General features: G+C 39.0%; 1 protein-coding gene across 1 annotated transcript in view; it reads left to right on the top strand.

The window, feature by feature from the left end:
- DCC (DCC netrin 1 receptor) overlaps positions 1-21,981 on the top strand; it is an 824,140-nt gene that overhangs the window by 331,837 nt on the left and 470,322 nt on the right. Inside the window, exons 5-6 of the mRNA XM_075533227.1 lie at positions 6,176-6,330; positions 8,923-9,043. Coding sequence (XP_075389342.1) covers positions 6,176-6,330; positions 8,923-9,043 — 276 coding nt within the window. The remainder of the gene's footprint in view (positions 1-6,175; positions 6,331-8,922; positions 9,044-21,981) is intronic.

Here is a 21,981-nt window from a genome sequence, read left to right as displayed (position 1 = left end):
AGAACCTCTGCCATAGGAGATACCCTTGGCTTTCTACTCCCACAGAGGGCTGCCCTCTTAGAAACCCACAGGGCACAGTTCTGCCCTGTCCCATAGGATCACTGCAGTAGGAATGGGCTCCTCATTGCCAAGGAGATTTGGAGTTTTTAAATGATTTCAGTAGAAAGGGTGATGGAAAGAAATGGGGTGATTTTTAGCCTACCTGCAAGATATTATGTAAGTATACATTTAGTCTTTATTCTATGTATAAGAGAGATAGATAATGTAAGCTTTGTCATAAAAGTTCTCTTTCTATTATTTTCAGTGAACTTTTAACTAAATTCATCCAGAATCTAGAAGCCCAGAGCTGAGGAAAGCATGACTTGCTCATACCTGGGCTTCAGACCTAGTACTCAGAACCAGAGTACTGCCATCAAGTCCATTCAAACTCATAGCAACCCTATAGACCTGCGTAGACCTGCCCCGATGGGTTTCCGAGACTTTCCATCTTGATAGGAGTAAAAAGGAGTGGCCCCTGGGCTGGGTACGTGGTTAGCAGCTCAGTGTGTGGCTCACAACCCCACCTGGGATCAGAATGAATCAACTGGAGTCTGTGCATTTCAGCCAAAGACAAAAAAAAACAAAACAAAAAACCAAAAAACAAAGAGACTGCTCACTTTCCAAATAGTGTACACCTCCTAGGCATAGAAGACAGTGTATTGAATTCCTGTTAGGATACTAGGGCCTCTGCCCTTAAGGAGTTAGAAATTTTTGCCAAGGTAACTCAGATGTAAAGAGAAACACAATGCATACAGCTCCATGCCAATAGTCAGAATCAGTAAGAAAATAAATGGTGTAAATAAAAAAAATTCCAAAGACCAAAATTCCAAAATCATTGTTGGAGAAGTGGTTTGATGGCTGATAGGCAGGGTGCCTCAACTCAGATAAAGTGAAAAAACATGCCCAGATGAGAAGAAAGAATGAGCAACAACTTGGAATTAGACAAGATCCATGCACTCTGTTTAACTGGGCCGTAAGATATATGTAAGAGATTTGTGGTTTATAAGCTTAAAGTAAGTATAAGTTTGATCTTGACATCATTTAAAATCCAGGTTGGAGAGCATTTACCCAGTGCCCAAGCCAGCTCAGTCATAGCTATTTAGACCTTTTTGAAACTGTGTCCCAAATCATATTAGCATTTTAATAACTTTTGCTCAGAGAAAAGCTGTTGAGAAAATTTCTGAAAGTTATCCTCAAGGAGCAAAATACGCCTTCAATTTACTACCTTACTTTGCTTTGTCTTTATTCTCTGCTTTTTTTCTCTGAATTTATTGGCATTTTATATTTAATGGCATGAAAATTTTATTTTATATATATATGTTCATCTTGTGCTAATATTGTTGAAGCTAAGATTAAAACCGAACATTGCTGGTTATGCAAATATTTGCCCATGCTTAGAGTGAGGCACTAACTTTGAGACATGAAAACAAAACATTTACGTTTTACACTACCATATAGTCTACTGATAACTGATGGCACTATCATGCAAGTTTCGGACTGCAAACTCTGAGGCTGGAGGTTCAAAACCGCATGCTCCTTCAGAGAAAGATGAGACTATCTTCCCCCATAACTATTTACAGTCTTGAAAACTAAACCACATACTTAACTCAAAAGTTGTATCAATGCTTAACTCAAAGGTTTTACTAATGAATAAAAGAAAAATGATAGAAGATCCGAGGTGCCCTGGCGGTGTGGTTGTGTGTGTGTGTGTGTGTGTGTGTGTGTGTGTGTGTGTGTGTGTGTGTGTGAGAGAGAGAGAGAGAGAGAGAGAGAGAGAGAGAGAGAGAGAGAGAGAGAGAGAGAGAGAGAGAGAGAGAGAGACTGTGTATGTCAGGTCACTATGAATTGGAAAAGAGAGCCCTGATGGCACAGTGGGCTTGGGATTGAGCTGCTGACCATAAGTGCAAGTGTTCAAACCCACCCGTTGCTCTGAGGGAGAAAGATGAAGTTGACTTTGTGAGTAAAGATTTAAAGTATGGGAGACCCAAAGGGGAAGTCCTCCTCTATTCCTGTAGGGTCGATAAGAATTAGACTCAAGTCAATGGAGTGAGTTTAGAGGAGGGGTTTTTTTGGGAGGGGAGGGGTTGTTTTGGGTTTTTTTTGAGTCATTCGTTGACCTCAACTTGATGGCAGTGAGTTTCAAAAGAGATCACATTTTAGAAGACATTAGATTTAGGGCCACATCTGCTGAGTGATACAATTTTTTTGGTGCTTCACTTTCTCCCCATAAGTAAGCTAATGAAGTTATTGATTCTTATTTATCTACTGTGTGATATATTGTGAAGAAACAGCTATAGGAGCAAGTATATTAATGCAGTCAAGGAAGACAGTCTGTTAAGTATAAAGCTGATCATCTGAGGAATATACAAAAATGAACAGAATATATATTAGAATTCATATATATATATTTATATGTGTGAAATAATCATTGTGACATCCATAGTACTTATAGTATTGAAACTAAAAATACATACCTAACTGAAACATCATTGTGTTTTATTAATCAATAGAGAAAGGAATGGGGGATTCAAGGAGCCCTAAGGGTATAATGCTAACATACTCAGCTGCTAACCCAAAGATCAGGAGTTCAAACCTACCAGCTTGTGTGCTATAGAAAGACTTGAAGGTTTCCTTCCATAAAGATTTTCAGCCTTGGAAACCTATGGGACAATTCCACTCTCTCCTATAAGGTAGAATCAGAACTGACTTGTTGGCAATGGGTAATTTTTTGTACTTTATTGAGGATTCATTATGTTATCATCTTTAATGTACCCAGTTTCCTTGAGAGATTCCCCAGAAGATCATTCTGAACTCTCAAAGTGGGAAATAAGACAAATCTACATAACGCAGAATCATCACAGAAACTCAGTTACCTAAGTTCTAAGAACTGCTGAAATATCATTATTTTTCTAGGGATGATGCATCCTATTCTCATTTTCTACATATTGTTTTAAGTATATATTGCTTATCATATGCCTGCCACATTAGAGGTGAATTCCAGACTTCAGTTATTGGCACAGTGCCTGCACCAATAGGATCCAGCACAGGAGCATCTGTGAGGGCGCCACAGGCCTGGACAGGATTTCAGTGGGTTGTGCACGGGGGTCGCTGTTGATGGCACCCAACAGCAACAGACCTCACTTGTCATTGTCCTCAGTGCTTTCCTCCAAATTATACCTGGTGCAACACCTGAGGAACTTAGAGGGGTGGGGAGGGGAGCTTAGACGCAGGAAATTGGGCTCCTTATTGGGCTCTTCAAGTTCTCTTTGTTCCACTTTCTCTTGCTTTTCATTTTCCTTGAAGGCCTGAATTCTTTCTACTTTCTATTTCATTCTCTCTCCCTCTCTGGATATACCTAGATGTAGATATAGAATTTTCTATTATATATTTAAAATGTTAAGAAAATAAAATGTTTCTATGAGCTTCTTGATGTATAGCTAGCTAGCTAGCTACTCTCTGTGGATGCATGGGATAAGTCAAAGATTAGACAAATATGTTGCTATAAAAAGTTTCCAACCCAAGTGTTAGTTGGTCTTGATTAAAACACAGAAGCAGAAAATGAATGAAAATGAAGAAAACTTTACTTTTGTTGATCAAGCAAGGGAGCAACCAAAGACTAGCATCATCAAAGCAACCTAAATAATAAGCAGATTTGTAGGTTTTTTCTGTGTATACCTGGAAGTAAGCTGAGGAAACTCTGAATATTGAAGTTTTCCAAATAATGGTCATAAATATGCATTGAGGTAGGGTTATGATACCCACTCAGAAAATACTCCTTAGACCCCTTGCTATCTCTCTGGTGACCTGTTTTGTTCCTTGACCAAAGTTCTTTGGGTCCTGGTTAACTCTATGTTTCCACTGCCCTTTAATGCATGTTTGACAGATCAGATCTCCTTGCTGTAGTAGGGTTTCCTTGGAGGAAAGGGCTCAGAATGAACAGATTACCAGGAGTGAAAAAGCAGGTCAATTATAGATTTTATATGAGGCCTGTTTCAACACCCTATTACACTTGCTCTTAGCCCCAAGGGCCACTCACTGAAGCAGCTACAGAATTAGAGAAGCTGTGACAAGTTTGGGGAGTCACTGCACAACCTAGAACGTTGACATTCAGGATCCATTCATGGAAATGATAAGTATTTGAAAAGAAAACCTCTGAAATAGACATGAATGATCCTGGAATTATGATGAAAGTGAACTCAAACTATGGAGAAGTCCAGGTTCTGACTTGTCCTGGCATCCAGAAAACAACCTCAAGGGAGAGGCTGATTGCAGAACAGGGAAACTTACTTTCTTTCCTTCTTTGTTTCCTTTTTCTCCTTCTTTCCTTCCTCCCTCCCCCTTCCCTCCTTCCTTCCTTTCTTCTCCCTCGTCCTCTTCTTCCTCCTTTTCTTCTCTCTCCATCACCTTCTCCCCCTCTCCCTCCCACCATCCTAGTGCTAATTTCTCTGTAAGTCTACCTTGCTAAGCATACTGGGATATTTTTGTGTTGTCCTGCTGTCTAAGTGTTCTTGACAGCGAAACTGTTGCAGCATCATTCTCAATACAGTCAAGGGAGCATGACTGTCAAGCTGCACAGCTTACAAACTGGGGCATCGCGATTTGTTAAATGCGTGTTGTGGTGAGAATCACACATATGAAGCATGTATACTAGGCAATTCTCCATTCGGAAAGGCCTGAGAACACAGTACAAACAAGCCTGTCTCTGGTTCATCTTAAAGCCATTCAGTATATGTTTCTGATTCATTTTGTCAGTCAATTTAGCCAAGGAATCAAAAAAATCTCATAATACTAATAATAGTAGCTATAGTAAGAAAATAGATTTTCCGTATATCAAAGGGGCAATATTCTTTTCATTTTATTGTATTTAGTCTATGAATATTAAATGCATTCCAACTAGTGCTTATAAATCAAATTCTCTCCTATGAAAAAGTAGCATATAAAAATTTAGTACTAAGGGTTCAAGTACAAATCAAAATACTATGAGAGGGGAGAGAGAGAGAGAGAGAGATTGAAGATCATTCAGTAGCAACATATTAGAACTTAAATCTGAAGAATTTTCTATTGGTTTTCTCATTTTCCTCATGGTAATGACTTTCAACATTTCTGAATTCCCTTTGATGGTGGGGGAGAATATTGATGATGGTGGTTGAAAGCAGTAACTGATCACGGTTAATCAAAGGAACAGAAATTAGCACTTGATAGTCATCAAATATAACAAAAATAGACTGAAATATAATTTTCAAAATGACAAATGAAATGTTTTCGTTTCTTCTGTGAAAAAGAGCCCATGGCAACCGCTTCCCTGTGAATTGAATCTGGCTTCTCCGTCACTACAAACATTCAAGTCTGGCTGGCCTGCAAGTTCCCTATGGAATAGGATGATCACTACTTTTCAATTCTCTGGTTCTTGCCAGGGCTTTGAGGACCAGAACCTGAGAGATTGCTTTGCAAGGACATATTTGTAATTCTCTTTCTATTGCAATTCTCCACCACAGAGTAACTAGTATGATACTAATTAAGAAATTAAATTAAAATAGCGTATCACGTACCATACTGAGAAAATAAGAATGTAGTAATATACCATAAGAGATAATTGCCAGGCCAAAAGAAATATTTCCACAGTGAAGATTATACAGTTGGATTAAAGCCCTCATACAGCAGACAGGTTTTAAAAGGGAGTGATCTGCACACATTGACTGAAGTCTAGCAAAAGTCTAGCATTCGGGGGAAACAAGCTTCTCTCCGTTAGATATGCATTGTTCCCTCGGATAGCTTCACTTTATTTACGTTAGCAGTATAGTTCCCATCGCTGCACATCCGCTTCAGTGTGTAAGTCAATTAGATGCAAGCATTTGGGCACTCAGAATGTTTAGGATATATATTATTGCTTCCAAATATTGAAAAATGATTTCCTTGTGGCAAAGCACCATTCATTGAGACAGTTAAGTTGCATTTGGCAACAAAATGGATCTAGAGTAAGTCCTATCTAATAAACTAAAGGGTTGGGGGAATCTTTTTTTTTTTTTTTTGAACTGCAAATAATTGTATCCCAGAGTAGTGTCTTGGTGACTCAGTGAAGTCCTTCGCATGCAAGTTCACATTTCCACCACTCACTGTTTCCCCCCTGTCTTTACAGTTCCACCATGGTTTTTAATGCACCCTTCCAACCTCTATGCCTATGAAAGCATGGACATTGAATTTGAATGTGCGGTCTCTGGAAAGCCTGTGCCCACAGTGAATTGGATGAAGAACGGAGATGTGGTCATTCCTAGTGATTACTTTCAGATAGTGGTAACTATCTTTTTTCATTTAACCTTACAATCTCATTCATTGTCTACAAATGCTTCTGTTGACTCCACTCCACCACCCTTTCCACCCCACCCCACCCCCGCCCAGCCTCCACCACCCTTCCCACCCCACCCCACCCCACCCCCCCCCCTCGCCCAGCCTTCACCACCAAGAAGAAGATTCCCTGTTGGGGGTTTTTATGATGGGTTAAGTAATATGTTCTAATAAAAGAAGTGCTCTTCTAGAGTGAACAATTCAACCCCCTTGTTTTACAGACAAGGGTTTAAACACACAGAGAGAGAACACAAATCTAAGATGATCTTTCCAAATCTTCTCACTGCTGCTTCTTGGGAGAGCAAAACTTATAGTCCTAGACTTTTAAGCCAGGAGAGTCTTTCTTCTTTGATTGTTACCTACTATAATACAATTCAACAAAATGTACTTTTTATGATAGTCCTGCTTGGATAATACAGTGTTTCTCTGCCCCTCTTCCTTACAAAGCTGCTTGTGTTGTCAGTGGTGATGCCAGGGGAACCCAGACAGCCTATTGCTTTGTAACACTTCACATTAGCAAGAAGTGAGACAAAGGACAGTAGCTCAATGAAATGCAACTAACAGTTTCAAGTGAAGTTTAGTGCATTCCTATGTTCTGAGAAGAGAGGGATAATGATACCATATTCCCTGAGTCATTGTCCTGGTACAAAGTGAGTGCTTAATAAATAGGAACAATCATATTAATGCTGGTTTTTATGCCATTACCAGCAGAATGTTTTGCTTTTCCAGCAGGGATCTGTATAAATACCTTCTTCAGTGTAGGTTAGGAAGGGAAGTTTTTATTTCAGGTGCAATGCATGAAAATATAGAATTGTATATTATACATTATGTGACTTTATATAATACTCATAGACTGGGAAAATTACTCTCCAAATATGAAAAAAATTTCAGCTATGCATGGGATTCTTAAGTGCACTTCCCTATGTTTGAAACACAGACATGACTCGGTTCAGGAAGAGCTGTCATCTAAGCAAGGTGGACCAGCACAAAGGGACTTGAACTTGGCATCCTGGGAACCTGACCCAGCCTCTGCCATGGCACTATGCTCTCTCTCCTTTAAAGCCTGTCCCAAAATGTTTCAGCAGTTGCACTCTTTCAGAATATCTTTGTGCATGGATGTTGGCTTCCTATGAAATTTTAAAGGAATCAATCTGTCAATGATACCTTTTTTTTTTTTAACGATTTACCATTTTTCTCTTTGGGCTGCGTTTGTGTAATTGACTGGGACTAAAGTAGGGGGTGGGGAATTAACTCTGAATATCAAGCCAATCCTTTAGTCCTTTAAATGCAATGCTATTTCTGCTACCACTGACTTAAAAATGGCCTGTCACTGGCAACTTGAAATATGTTGTATGTACCTGGAATACACGCTGTTTGCATATAAAGGAAATTATTGAATGTCCTTAAGGGTATACGACAAAAAGTAACATTTATTTTTCCTCCATTCAGAATAATCTTTCGCTAGGCATGACTCAGTGCAACCAACGTGTTTAAATGTTCCTATTCTTGTAGTGAAAAAACAATACACTCTGGGCTGTATTCACATTAATTTGTGTTAAAAATTTCTCCGTGCCCTCTCCCTTTGCCCCCACCAATACACACACACCTTCCCAATGGCTACAGAAAGCAGAGAGCCATTGTCTGGGATGCAAGTAACAGCACAAACAGTAGCTTATATGAGAATTGTTAATTAGAAGTTATCCAGCTTTATCTGAGAATTTTACATCAGCTGAGAATTGAGTACAAGACACTAAAAACAATTAAGAATTCCCCATGAGGTAATATTTATCTCTTAATGACTTCAGGGTAAGTGATTTAACATGTCTCAGTTACTGAACTAATTCTTACACTAATATCGAAGATAAACTGAGTTAGTATAATTAAATGCTATCTCCAGATCTTTTTATCATTCATCCTTGAAAAAGATAGTGACTCAATTTATATAACACAGGAGTTAGCATTGCTGTTTTTAATTTATGAATGGTGGAAGGTGAGCATTTTGGCTATAAAACCAGAAGGACATGGACATAAAATAATCACCATACCCCTACTCTCCACACTCTTGCTGACAGTTTTCTGGGTAAACATGTTTGGAAACTAGCCTATCTAAATTTGCTGTCTGTTAGGAGATGCTAATATCAATGACTTGGATCTATTTTGCACTTTCCCCCCAATAGCTGCTTTTTCCCCTGCCCTCAAACACAAGCAATGGGGTTACAGGGTGAATTGGATTGTCTTTGTTTCTCACATGCCTAGTGAGAGAACCTCCTGCTTACTGCACATGTTCTTATTGATGATGATGGGTATGTTTGTGAATATATACTTCAATGCTGGACTATGTGAGCTTGATGCTGTGAATTCAGAGAAGAACGTGGTGATGTGTGACAGTTCCCAGAAACACAGGGTACTGGTGACTGAGACTACGCTAGAGAAATTGTCTGGTTTCATCTCTACAGTTTTCTTTTGTTACCTTCAAATTTTTAAAGCTTTTAAAAATATTCCACTCACTTTTTTCCCCACTGTCATCCCTCTCTTCCCTAGGGAGGAAGCAACTTACGGATCCTTGGAGTAGTGAAGTCAGATGAAGGATTTTATCAGTGTGTAGCAGAAAATGAGGCTGGAAATACTCAGACCAGTGCTCAGCTCATTGTCCCCAAACCTGGTAAGAGAATGGAAACACTGCTCTGGTAATATAGTTACTATAATGTTAAAGATGTTTTTGTGTATCTGAAAGTGTTTCATCATCATCATTATCAGAATGTCACGCTCTGCAGGGGTCTTCAAAAAGTTCATGGAAAATGAATTATAAAGGCAATGGAAAATATCCATGAACTTTTTGAAGCCTGCTCAAAGACATGGAATAAACACATGCACCTACACAAGAGTGTGCTTCTGTAAATGTGCGCACACACATACACATATATATACGCATAGGAGGGTGTACCCTCCCCCAAGTGGAAATAAAAGCTAGGCAGAGCTTTTGTGGTAAGAATTTTTACAGTTAGGCAACTTGCTTAGCTCATGTAACTTGCTCTGAGTTAGTGCACCCTGTGGCATCACCTGGGAAGATTCTCTCTGGTCACTGAATTTTGTTCACAAAAGCTGTTTCTCTAAAACCAGATTTTTTTTTGTGATGTCCTATTTAAGAGAGAACAGGGCAGCTGTGAAATTTTGCTTCCTGCTCTGGAAAAATGCCACAGAAAATCTTGTGATGTTGAACACAGCTTGAAGGGCAGTACTATGGAGAAAACTCAAGTGTATGAGTTTTTTTTCTTTTTTCAAAAAAAGTGAAATGTTTATTGATGACAAACCTCGTTCTGGACATCCATCAACTTCCCAAACAGTTGAAAATGTTGACAAAATTCTTGCCCTTGTGCTCAAAGAAGGACTACAGACCATTGAAGAGCTGGGCAAGTTACCTGGAAGACCTTGGAGCTCAGGTCAGCACGTTTTAAGGGAAGATTGGGAATGAGAAAGATGGCTGTGAAATTGGTGCCTCGGGTTCCAAGTGACCAGGAAAAAGAGTGGGGGCTGAAAATATGCCACACTTTGAAAGAACAGCTCTGAAGCAACTCAGACGTTTTTCCAAGGTCATTATGTTGACAAGACATGGGCTCTTCTTATCACCCTGAAAGCAAACACCAGTGAAGCTAGTGGGAGACACCATTGTCACCTCACCCCCAAAAAACTGTTCAAGTGAAATCAAAGATCAAGACCATGCTCATGTGTTTGTTTGTTTGTTTGTTTGTTTGTTTGTTTTTTATGTGAGAGGGATAGTGCATTGGTAGTTCGTTCCACCAAGTCAGATGTTAATCAAGCTTTCTCGTTAGATGTTCTGAAAAGATTGCCTACCCAGTGTGCATCAAAAAAAACTCCAAAACCAAAGGCCTGATTTGTGGCAGCCCAGGGACTGGCTTTGCCACCACAGTAATTCACCTGTTCATCAGCCATCTCAGTGTACCAGTTTTTTTGGCAAAACCCAGCATGCCTCTCTAACCCCGTGTACCTGACTTACCTGACCTCTCTCTGTGTAACTTCTTTTTCTACCTCAAATGAAGAGATAAATGAAATGCCAGCAATTTGATGACATAGAAGAGGTGAAGAAGAAAATGAGAGAGGTGCAGTCACCCATTCAAACAGATTTGACTTAGGTATTAAGTGTAATGGAGACTACCCTGAAGGTGATAAATTTTGTTTTGTAAAACAAAATTAATTCATAGATTTAAAAATAAATTTCCTTTTTTTGGTGGGGGTGCAGTACTGCCTCGTACACATGCACATGCATGCACACAGGTAGCCTAGGTGGACTGTTAGTTACTTGTTGGGCTGATAATTCCGAGGTCAGCAGTGTGAAGCTACCAGCTTGCTCTTTGGAAGAAAGGGCTTTCTACTCCTGTAAAGAGTTACAGTCTCAGAGTCCTACAGGGTCACCCTGACTCAAAATCAGCTCAGTGGCAGTGATATGTGTGTGTGAGTGTGAGTGTGAGTGTGTGTGTGTGCACGTACACACATGAAGGATTTAAAAGGTCATTGCAAATTTAGTGGAATTTTCCCACAAACTTTGCTTGGTGGTTTTTGTGTCTATTATATAATTTGTATCATACATATACAGATATACACACTTAACCTTAATGGAAGATGGCACAAACAATAACTTAAATCAATGGAAGTTGGTAGAAAAATAACAGAAGCAATCACTTGAAAGAAAAAATAACCCATTCTTCTACTCTTCTTTTAAATTAGATTTATATAATTGTTCATTTTATGATAATTTATAGGATTTCTACTTTCCTTGGTAATCTTCTACAGGTGTAATATGGTGTTTTATTCAAAATAAATGTAAATCTACACTAGGTTTGTCTGTGTTATCCCCATAAGACAATTACTGCCAAATGTTACTGCTGGTTTGATACTCTGAGATGTAACATTAAAGAAAGTTAGAAAGAGCCATTCTTTTTATTTTTAGAGAATGAATGGAAAAGCTACATGATTATTTTAAGTAAAATAATAGTTCTCACAAACTTAACAAAAAATGTTCCTACTATCTATTATGCTAGTTTCAACTTTTTTTTCCAGACTAATTTCTTTCCTTGATATGACACAATCTTGTCTCTATCATTCCTTACATTTAATAGATAGTAGCTATAATACATGAAACCTAACCTCTCTTTTGTACTTATTATTTGAAATTTTTGGTCCTTATAGTTTTGTGTATGCCACGCCTACTGCTTAAAGACTCTCAGAGTGATGCTCATCAAGATTAGTACCACTTTTTGTCTGTATTTAATATATATGCATATATAGTTAAATGATATACATATATATTATATATAAATATATAAATCAACCATTGAGCAATAGTCATACATGAGTCTAGTAACTTTCTAGAAATTATAAAGAAAAATTCAGTCTCCTTCAAGATCACCGATTTCTCTGATGGACTGCACTTCCCCCCTCCATTTAAGGTATTTTCAGTGTTTGTGTAACTCATTTGTGGGACTGAATCCATTCTGCTGCAATGGTAATGGGCAAGTAGCCAATGAAGCCACTAAAATCAGCATCCCTAATGTGAGCTGTGCTTTAAACGCTGTACCTTCATCTTTGTGACAACAATGTAGTCATGTTTTATATACTACTGTGTCGTACACAATACAGACTATGAGAATTCTAGTATTCTAACCTAATTTGAACAACAACTCTCTCTCGGAAGAAATAAAGCCAGAATGCTCCTTAGAAGCCAGGATGGGGAGACTTTGTCTCACATACTTCGGATATGGATCGGGAGAGACCAGGCCTGGAAAAAGACATCATGGTCAATAAGGTGTATGGGGCAGTGAACAAGAGGAAGACTCCTGAGAAGGTGGCTTGACCGTGGGTTAGCCCATGACAATGATGAGAAAATGGTGCAGGACTGAGCAGTGTTCTGTCTTGAAGTAGACAGGGCTATTATGAGGTGGAACCAGCTTATTGATATAATAACATCAACAACTTACTTTAATCTAGTTAGAATTCCAGTTCCTGATTTTGTCATGATCAAAAGCTGAGATAAATGGGAGAGAAGTTACCCTATATTTCTAAAGAGATAGAGATTGATATTTCTTGCTAGAAATTGCTAAGAAGTGACCCAACTGGTCTACTAACTACATTTGCCTCTGGCCAGAGAAACTGAGAATTCTTTTCAGTGTAAGAATTCATAGGATTGGAGAGGGTCATGATGTTATCCCTTCCAACAAGCCCTTTTGGAGAGAATGAGATGGGAAGTGGGGTTGGAAGGGGCTTGTGAAAATGAGGGTTCAGAGCAGTCTAGAGCTTCCCCCCTGATGTTGGGATGAGAAAGGAAAGATACCCGTGACGAACAATCCCTATTTTCATGATTGAGACAACCAAGGTGTGAGTTTCACTTGCAGGAAGCAAGACTGGAATCACCTCAAAAGGACCCTCCCTAAGAGCTTGGGCTACCGCATCCAAAAGAGACCAGATTGGAGCCAGGGAGTTGCCAGATGTACCTTTGGAGAAGGATCCAGTGAGGGAACTGCTGAGAGGAGGGTGGGTCTCCATAGAAACCACAGCAGCACCCCATGAATCTGAGGCACGTGCTACAGCCCTCTATTTGAGAGCACACTTTGCAGAAAAACTAAAGGACAGGCCCTTGGCTTTGGTCGCACACACCCTTCTCTCACTCGCCCTGGGGAAGCTGGAGCAGAAGGGAGAGGGTAAGAAGAAACTTTAAAAGAAATGTGACAGTCCTATTGTCCTCTACCTCAGTTTAGGTCTTAGGACTTAGAAAAGAGGAGAAACTTTAAATGGAATATTTAGTGAATGTTGTGATTTAAATTCAGTGGAATTTGTTGCTGCTGGTGGTGTTTGAATCCCTCAAGACACAGCTTTTTAAATACTTGACTGTCATTGCAAGGCCGGAGGATTGGCCCACATTACTACCAGGTGTGGAAACGGAGCGACCAATGAGGATGCTGGAAAGCAGATGACAAAGAATAAATCAGCTCCCTTTCAATATTTCAGTAGTTCAACTCATTCGACAAACAGACTGTAGACATTACACTTCACTAGCACCAGAGAAGAACTCGTTTTCTATTAAGCTTCATTATCTGCATCTTGTGTTCTACTTGGGCTGTGATTCCTTCTGGTCTACACATGCATGAAGACACAAGACTCCTCTTAGAGGAAATGACAATCAGTTCCTCACTATTCCCATCCTGGGAGCATCGTGGTAATCCATTCTTCTCCCATCTAGATGCTAAAATGTTGCCAGTGACTTGTGTCCTCGTGGTCAGCATTCATTACATTTGGCATTGGATTAAAATGACTGTAAAAGAAAATGAAGACAAAATTCCAACGCGTGACTGTACGCCATTGTGACTGCCTTCCATGTCCCCCTTATAAATGATGGATTGCTTTTCTCTGGCTATTTAATCAGGTCTTCAAATAATGCCACTCCAATTGCTTAGATGGTATGCCATGAGCACAGATGGTAGAGTGCCCAGCTATAAATATAAATGTAGCAATAAGGCTGACCATGGTGGGAAGAACATAGCCCTCTCTGTTTTAACAATAAATGCTCACCATATATTTTCAGGCACTCTGTGGGAAGGCATTGCCCAGCTGTTCAGCTTTGGCCAGTCGACCAGCTTGTGGCTGAAAGTCACTCTTGGCAACGACGACAATGTGCTTCTCTCACTGAAGCAGGGACAATGACCTATTACTGTCTCTGCCCATTGGTGCAGGTCTTTACATCAGCCTAATGAAGTATCAACCTAGTCTTTTTTATATAGTTAGGTACTCTATCTTTACCATTTAATGATTTGAAGAATAAAGCAAACATGATCTCCTAAATTAAACTGAGCTAATAACTTGTTTCTCTCTCAGGGGAGAATTAATTTTAAATTAATATTTTAAAAATATTTTACAATATTTTTAAAGCTTGGGAAATATTTTAAAGCTGGGCTCGGTAATAGGTGAAATAAGCATAGTTTTGGGTTTTGAGGGAAGTCTGAAGATCAGTATTTAAGGAGCTATTTGACTGTGAGAGGTTCTGTCTAGAATGGAACCTTGCCGTCGACACAGTACCAGACTTGTCCTTCTCCCTGTGTAGAACACAAATGCATAAGCACGTCAGTGCATGTGCATAAAGCACATTCTACAGCACACGATAGAAGACAGTATAGCCTCCAGAATGATGATTGGAAATTTTGAAAATTGAGTCAATTTTATATCACTTATATTGACTATCAATCTGCTCTGAGAGCTAAGAAGAGCTGATGCTGGTATCGTTGTTTTCTTTTAGCTTTGTTGTGGTTCCAAATGAAAGTGATTAATCCACATTCTCTATTCAGCATGTCGTCCCACCCAAAAGCGTTCAAACTTGATGCCGAGCATTATAAAACTAGCAAGTTTTCATAGGCAGAGTTGCAGATGAGCCATCGATCAGATTAAGATCAAATTGATTCAACAGGAGTGGCCCCTATCCAGAAAAATCCAGTACAGAGAGGGAGGGGAAATTAAGAAGGTAGTTTGGTGACTGAATAAGGAAGTTAGTCATTAACTGGGGCTGGAAGGGTGGGTAAGGACCAAGCAGGAACAAAAGATAATTGGAGAAAATCAAATGAGCTTTAGGTCTGACATGGCTTCACGGCAGTACTGTTTCCTGGCAGTGACCTGAAGTGAACATGAACCCAAACCAGGCACTCTGGTTGAATTTCTAAGGCTGTAAAATCTTTACAGGAGCACCTGGGCTCCTTGTTCTCTTCTGCAGCAGCTGGGACATTTGAATTTGGAACTCTGGGGTTGGCAGTTCAGCTCTTCCCCAGCATTATAGTATTTAAATTAACTGAGGGTTGGGCAGAGTTATTGAGAACTAGCAACCTAGAAATATAGCAATGATTGGGCAAATGTAGTGTGGACTATTTTAAATTTAATAGGGGAAATGACTGAAGATAGACTAAAGTTGACCTGAGAAGAAATGATGGATTTCTCATATTTCACCATGGAGATATTAACTATAGGGAAAATTCATATGCTTACATGTAGACTACATCTCTAATATTTGCTTAAATATTTACCTCATTATAAATTTGGTTAGGCAAGATACAGAATAATGTCCTATGTAGAAGTAAAGATAGGATATGTGTTGGAGGGTGAACATTGGCTATATATATATATGCTGGTTTAATTTTACTTTTCCTTCAACACAGGTAACAAAATAAAATTCCACTGTAGTAGAGGAAGTTTATTGATTAGACATTTAGAAAAATATGACCTGCTATCCATTATCTGTCCTCATCTGACAAAGGTTACTGATTATAAATGCTATGGAATTTTAAACATTTTGTTAAGGTCGTATTAGTGAACTGGAACTCAGAATTAGTGAAAATATTCAAATCTGATCATGAACACACGCTATACCAAATCATTTACGTCTGTTTTGTGGATATTGGCCATCAATATTAACAAAAGAAAACTATTCAAAAATCTAAATGCACATAAGGATATCTGGAGACAAACATATGCTCATATATTAAATGGAACTTATTATAATGTTTCTTAATAAATGCTGATTCTCCAGTCGTAACTTCAGCCAAACTGTATAAAGCAATCATCTATTGGGATTGTCATACCATTTGAGTAACTGTCAGATACAATGTAGCTAAAGCAAAGGGGTACACTTTTTAATTCTGCCATTATTAGCCAGTGGTTTTCAGTTCAATTAAATTGTTATCTCTTATTATGAAAAGAGTTGAACAAACAATACTTTTCATTGTGGTTTAGGTAACAGTTTACAGAGAAGGCCATCATTTTGCATTCAACAATTCATACACTTTCAGATTTAACACATCCATTACAATCTCCTCAACACACCAAGACTTAGTCTCCTTGCACTGTGGGTTTCCTGTTAATCACCCCCCTCCTTTCCTAACCCTAGGAACTTTGTCCTTGGTGGCAAGTTGCTCTCTTTTGTCTTAATTGGTTGACATTCTAATGCAGAAGTGAATTCAGTTCAAATCCAGTGGGTAAGGGTGTCCCACCAATCTCTATCTGACCAGGAAGCCTCGTCTCTTCTATTTTGAGTTCTATTCCACATTTTTTTCCATCTACTTTGTCTAGGAACTTCTAATGTGAGCCCTTTCAGAGTAATTGGTAGTGATATCTAAATTCTGTCTCGTTCTAGTTGCGAGGTTGTGGACACTAAAGTTTTAGTTTGAAGATGAAAATAATTTTTAAAAAAAACCCGCTGCTGTCAGGTCAATTTCTACCCACAGTGTCTCTATTGGAAGAGTAAAACTGTCCCATAGGGTTTCTTTCTCTGCCCCCCCCCTCCCCCCCTGCCTAGGGTTTCTATGGCTGCACGTTTTTACTGGATCAGACTCCCACTTCTTCCTCTCTGAGTGTCTATCGGTTCAAATGGCTGACCATTATGTTAGCAGTCAAGAGTTTTAAACACTTCATCACCGGGCCTTCTTTTAAAAAGAGTCACTATGATTTAAATACTCAATTGTATTGATGTGAGATCGATTATTTTTCTTAGACTTCTATAATATCGAAAAGGCTTCTTCATGTACTGAACCAGTTGCTGGGTAGACCCAAAGTGAGAAATAGTGTATGAGATTGTTCACCCACATAAACTAACATGCTCACTAAAGGTACAATTTTTTCTTCTTACGGTTTTACCTTTGAGTGGCAATGAGTAAAAGTATAACTTCCAATTTTGAGACATTTCTATTATTGTAATATAAACTTTCCAAGAACACTTTCCACTCTATGCCTTGTTAACTAACTAATAGGATACAGAACCAACCTTTACAAAGTGTTGGTTTATTTCACCAGATATGGCCAGATAGCTATCCTATCTGTTCAGAATTTTTTCCTGTCAAATAAAATGAAACATGAAGAAAGTATTCTCCCAAGATTTTACCTCGGTGACCCTTTAATCCTGTAACTGAACTCACTCACTGGCTCAACTCTCAGCCAAACAGTAGACAGGTCTATAAAGTGAACAATTACACCAGGAAGTTTTCCCTTCATAAAATAATCAACCGTAAGAGATGAAAAAGCTAACATTTGACCAAAGATCAAGCTCAGAAGGCAGGTACAGATGGGAAAGGAGGACAAATCAAAACAGTAAATGCCACGAGGGAGTGGGCAGACTGCTGGTACATTCTGGGGATTGCCATTAATGCCACAACACACAGGTGTATGGCTTGTTGAATGAAAAACCAATTTTAAAATTTTGAGGGAAAAAGGAGTTACATAATCTTTTGATTTTCTCCCTCAACGGTTCTTTTCCCTTAGAGAAATATTTCATTCAGCTAACACTTTCCCTACAGTTCACTGATGACCTATTTGGAATATATCAACTATTTGATCTAACATGTTTTACTGACCTACTATATGAGATACATTTATGGGTTTGTATCTCATCTCTACATCATTTCCCAGTTTACTTCTACAGATTGAATGACACAGTGGAGTAAGCATTGGGTTGATAACTGGTTGGCAGTTCAAGTCTGCTGATCACTCCGTGGGAGAAAGGTGAGGCTCTGTGCTCTCAGATTACAGGCTCAGAAGCCCAACAGGGCATGCCTACCCTGTCCTCTAGAGGCACTATGGATTGGAGTTGACTTTGTGCCACTGGGTTTAGTTTTCTCTTGGAACATAGCATCTATTTATGAGCAGATTCCTAGACAATTTCCTTTAGCCTCCTGGAGACTCTGTTTCCTCATTTATAATGAGGTCGATGATCATCTCAAAAATCTAATGCAATAAACATATGTGAAAGGAATTTGCAGGCTTTAAATTATATTCACATACAGAAGTATTCATTATCTTAAGTCATCTCTTGGGTTTATTTAGTTTCAAGATGGAGAAAAAAAGGCATTTATTGGTATGGATAAAATTATAACTTTCTCCTAGCAGTTTGTGAATCTCTAAGAAAATAACTAATGAACAGGTATTTCAACAAAATGTCCAATCAAATTCGATGCTGTTAGCCGGGAGGACATGATTAAGGGGAAAGTTGCTTCCAAATGGCTGCTCGTGGAAAGATTTGCTGCAAAGGTTTAAGGTGTCGGTTTAATGCTTTGCTCATTCCAGGTTTATAGAGGCAGAGGTTTCTCAGCAAATAAAGGCTTGTCATTCACCTTGTCCTTCGTTCAGCCTGGGCTTCCAGAAGAGAGCTAACTCAGTGCTAATCAAGAGGATAAGGCTGTGTGGCAGACTTTGAAATTAGAAATGAATTCTGCAGCAATAGCAAGTATATTGAGATCCGTGATAACTACAGATCCATACATTATAAAAGACTCAATGGATTCATAAATATTGATCACATCATACCTCAGTGGTAAACACACCATGGTATGTTTTCTGAGTCTCCCTCCCCACTATCCCCGCACCCCACCCTCTCAATAGAAGGGCAATGGTAAAGAAGACTCTTGAGTTTCACCTTGAATCCAAATGGCTGTGCATTTGCTTCATTTTCTTGTACATTTTACCTGTAACTCAACTTTTAATTAGAAGTGCGTGTGTTTGTTTATTGTCTTATAACATATTAGTATTCCTATTAGAAAAAAATTTAAGTCATCAGTGTAATCATTAGTTAAGAGGGACATGGAATTTAATAGCTCAAATTATATAGTTATAATTTTTAATTGGCAAAGTACTAATGTCAGCATCAATAGAACTCTACACTGAAGTAACATCCATGCACCCAGTTTGAAGTCATGAATGAGGATGCTGTCACACAAAGACCTCAGATGACTGTTCCCAAACTATTCTCTGATGACTGGACCCATTGTGGAGCTGGGTGCCCAGTCTCCTTGAACTCCCGGTAAGTGTGCCCTGGAGTGAGGTGACTTTGTGTAGCTGAGAGCCATGCCTATAGAGATCATTAACAAGGAGGCATTTCTGCCCTGACTTTGGAGGTACGTGATCCGATCCCAGTCCTGACTTGCAATGCATGTGTACCCCAAACCACAGTGCCCCAAAGACCTTCATTGGTGTGTCAGGGCTGCTTTCGCTTTATACATTTTATGCCCCCTCCCCCGGCTTTGGAGCACATGTGTTTTGCCAAGTCTCTTAGGGACTTTTGATTCCTTGCTTCGCTGGTACAATGAACATGATTGCACCATTCTACTTGTTGTTGTTGTGGGTCAACAAGTCTCTCCTGACAAGCAGTGAGCTTACAGGACAAAGTAGAACTGCCTACTGGGTTTCCCAAACTAGAATCTTTATTGGAGCAAATCACCAATAGTCACATGTAATGTGCTATCGAATATCTGCTTCCTCCAGATCCCTTTGTGCCATATTATAACAAACAATAACAACAACTGACATTGAATTAATTCTGACGGATAGCAAGCCTATGAGGCACAGTAGAACTACTTCCTAGGCTTTTCAAAGTGAGAAATCTTTGCAAAGGAGACAGCCTTATCTTTCTGCTGTGGAACAACTGGTGAGTTCACCCTGGGGACCTTGTGGCTAGCAGCTCTATGTGTGCCACCAGGGCTCTGTATTTTGACAGGGATGTTAAAAGAAATGGATATGGAAATGTCTCTCCACCTTGTAATGGAGTAAAGATTTTGATGATTTTTCAGCATAGGGATGGGAAAGAATACACACATGGTTACACGCAGTGTACCTGGGGCTATGCTAACCTGCTCAAACAAAGAGATTGCACGTGGCATAGCAGCTTCAATGGAAACGACTATCTGCTTAGTTTTATGGCTTTCCACTGTCTGCTGGTTTTTTCTTGTTTGTGGAAGGTGATATTCGTGAGTTACGTTAAATATAATATGTTCTGCATCCCTTACAGCTTTTATAGTAGTACTGATCTTTGCCATAGCTCAAGGACACAGTATGGTTCCCGATTTATAACACACATCAATCTAAATCTTCTATGTGTGTGTGTATATATATATATATATACATTAGAATTAAAATGACCTATTGTATTATTTTTAGTTTAGAAATCAATATAGGCAGACTCAACGGGCATTGAACATCATCAATACAAGGATAAGTCAAAAAGTATTGCTACTGGGGGTCCCAGGTTATACATGGAAAGGTTTAATGCTATCAATGTTTAAGCAGTTCATTGTGGTCAGTGTATGGCTGCAGACAATTCATTCAGTAATACTCTGGTCTTAATCTTATTTGGGCACCTTCAAATCAAAAAAAAAAGATACTTTCTGTGTCATGGAAAAAGATTCTCAAGGCCAGAGATGCTAATATCAAATTATTAACAAATCTCATAGACATCTTCCCAAATCATTGAAGATTTGCGACACTTTTAGGGATGTTTTCCCAAGTAAAACAACAGTTTTTTTTGTATGACTCAACCATTTTAAGCAAAGTGGAGAAGTGGAAAGATCTTCAACTTCAACAAATAAAAAAACTATGGCTAAAGTCCAGAAATTGGTGGCAGAAGATTTTAGGGTAACAGTTGATGGTGAGAACTACTGAAGTTGGGATCTCATGGTCTTTTAGCATTTTCAATTTTATTTTTATTTCTTTAATCATTTTATGGGAGGCTCATGCAACTCTTATCACAATCCATACATCCATCCATTGTGTCAAGCACATTTGTACATTTGTTGCCATCATCATTCTCAAAACATTTCTATTTGAGCCCGTGATATCAGCTCCTCATTTTTCCCCTCTCTCCCATTCCCTCCCTTGATAATTTATAAATTATTATTTTGTCATGTCTTATACTGTCTGACATCTCCCTTCACCCACTTTTCTGTTTTCCATCCCCTAAAGAGAATGTTATACGTAGATCCTTTTAATTGGTTACCCCTTTCTACCCCAACTTCCCTCCACCTTCCCGGTATCTCCACTCTCACCACTGATCATGAAGGGTTCATCTGTCCTGGATTCCCTGTGTTTCTAGTTCATATCTGTACCAGTGTACATACTCTGGTCCAGCTGGATTTGTAAGGTAGAATTGGGATCATGATGGTGGGGAGAGGGTGATACAATGTACCCTCAATTTTAAGCAAGCATCTTGACCTTAGCAAACTTTCATGGATGCCAAAAGTCTAGGCAGAGATCTGCTAAAACGAAGAGCTGACCTTTCCATGCACCCATTAAGTCAAACTAGATCTCGAAAGAGGATTTTATGTAACAAATCATAACTGTGGGCAAGTTTGGAGTTTACCAATGACTCAGAGCACCCCATTTAATTAACGCAATGGCTTCCAGGGAGAACTGGCAAGCCAAATCAGTGCAAGACAAAGATCAGTACTGAAAGCTTTGGCATCTGTTACTTAAGGATTCCAAAGAGGTCCTCTTGATAGATTTTATCAAAGCACAGAGTGGGAGCATGGAGTCTTACTATAAAGAAGTTTTATGACAATTGAATACTTCATTGTTGTGAAAAGTCCAGGAAATGTGTGCCAAGGAATTGCTTTTCCTAATAATAATGCGTGTGCTTATATTTCACAGACTTTTATTTTGTTTCACAAACTCAAAGAATATTTTAAAGGAAAAAATAATTAAGTCCTTCAAGAGTACCCTTATTGCCATTTTGGTGTGGTTTAAATTGAAGAGTCCCAGATCTCGAAGGGCAGAGTCAGAGAACTAGATGCT

This window comes from Tenrec ecaudatus, chromosome 15, assembly GCF_050624435.1.
Source record: "Tenrec ecaudatus isolate mTenEca1 chromosome 15, mTenEca1.hap1, whole genome shotgun sequence".
Lineage (NCBI taxonomy): Eukaryota > Metazoa > Chordata > Mammalia > Afrosoricida > Tenrecidae > Tenrec > Tenrec ecaudatus.
The sequence above is the reverse complement of the archived record's forward strand: the minus strand, read 5'-3'. Positions and strand labels throughout refer to the sequence as shown.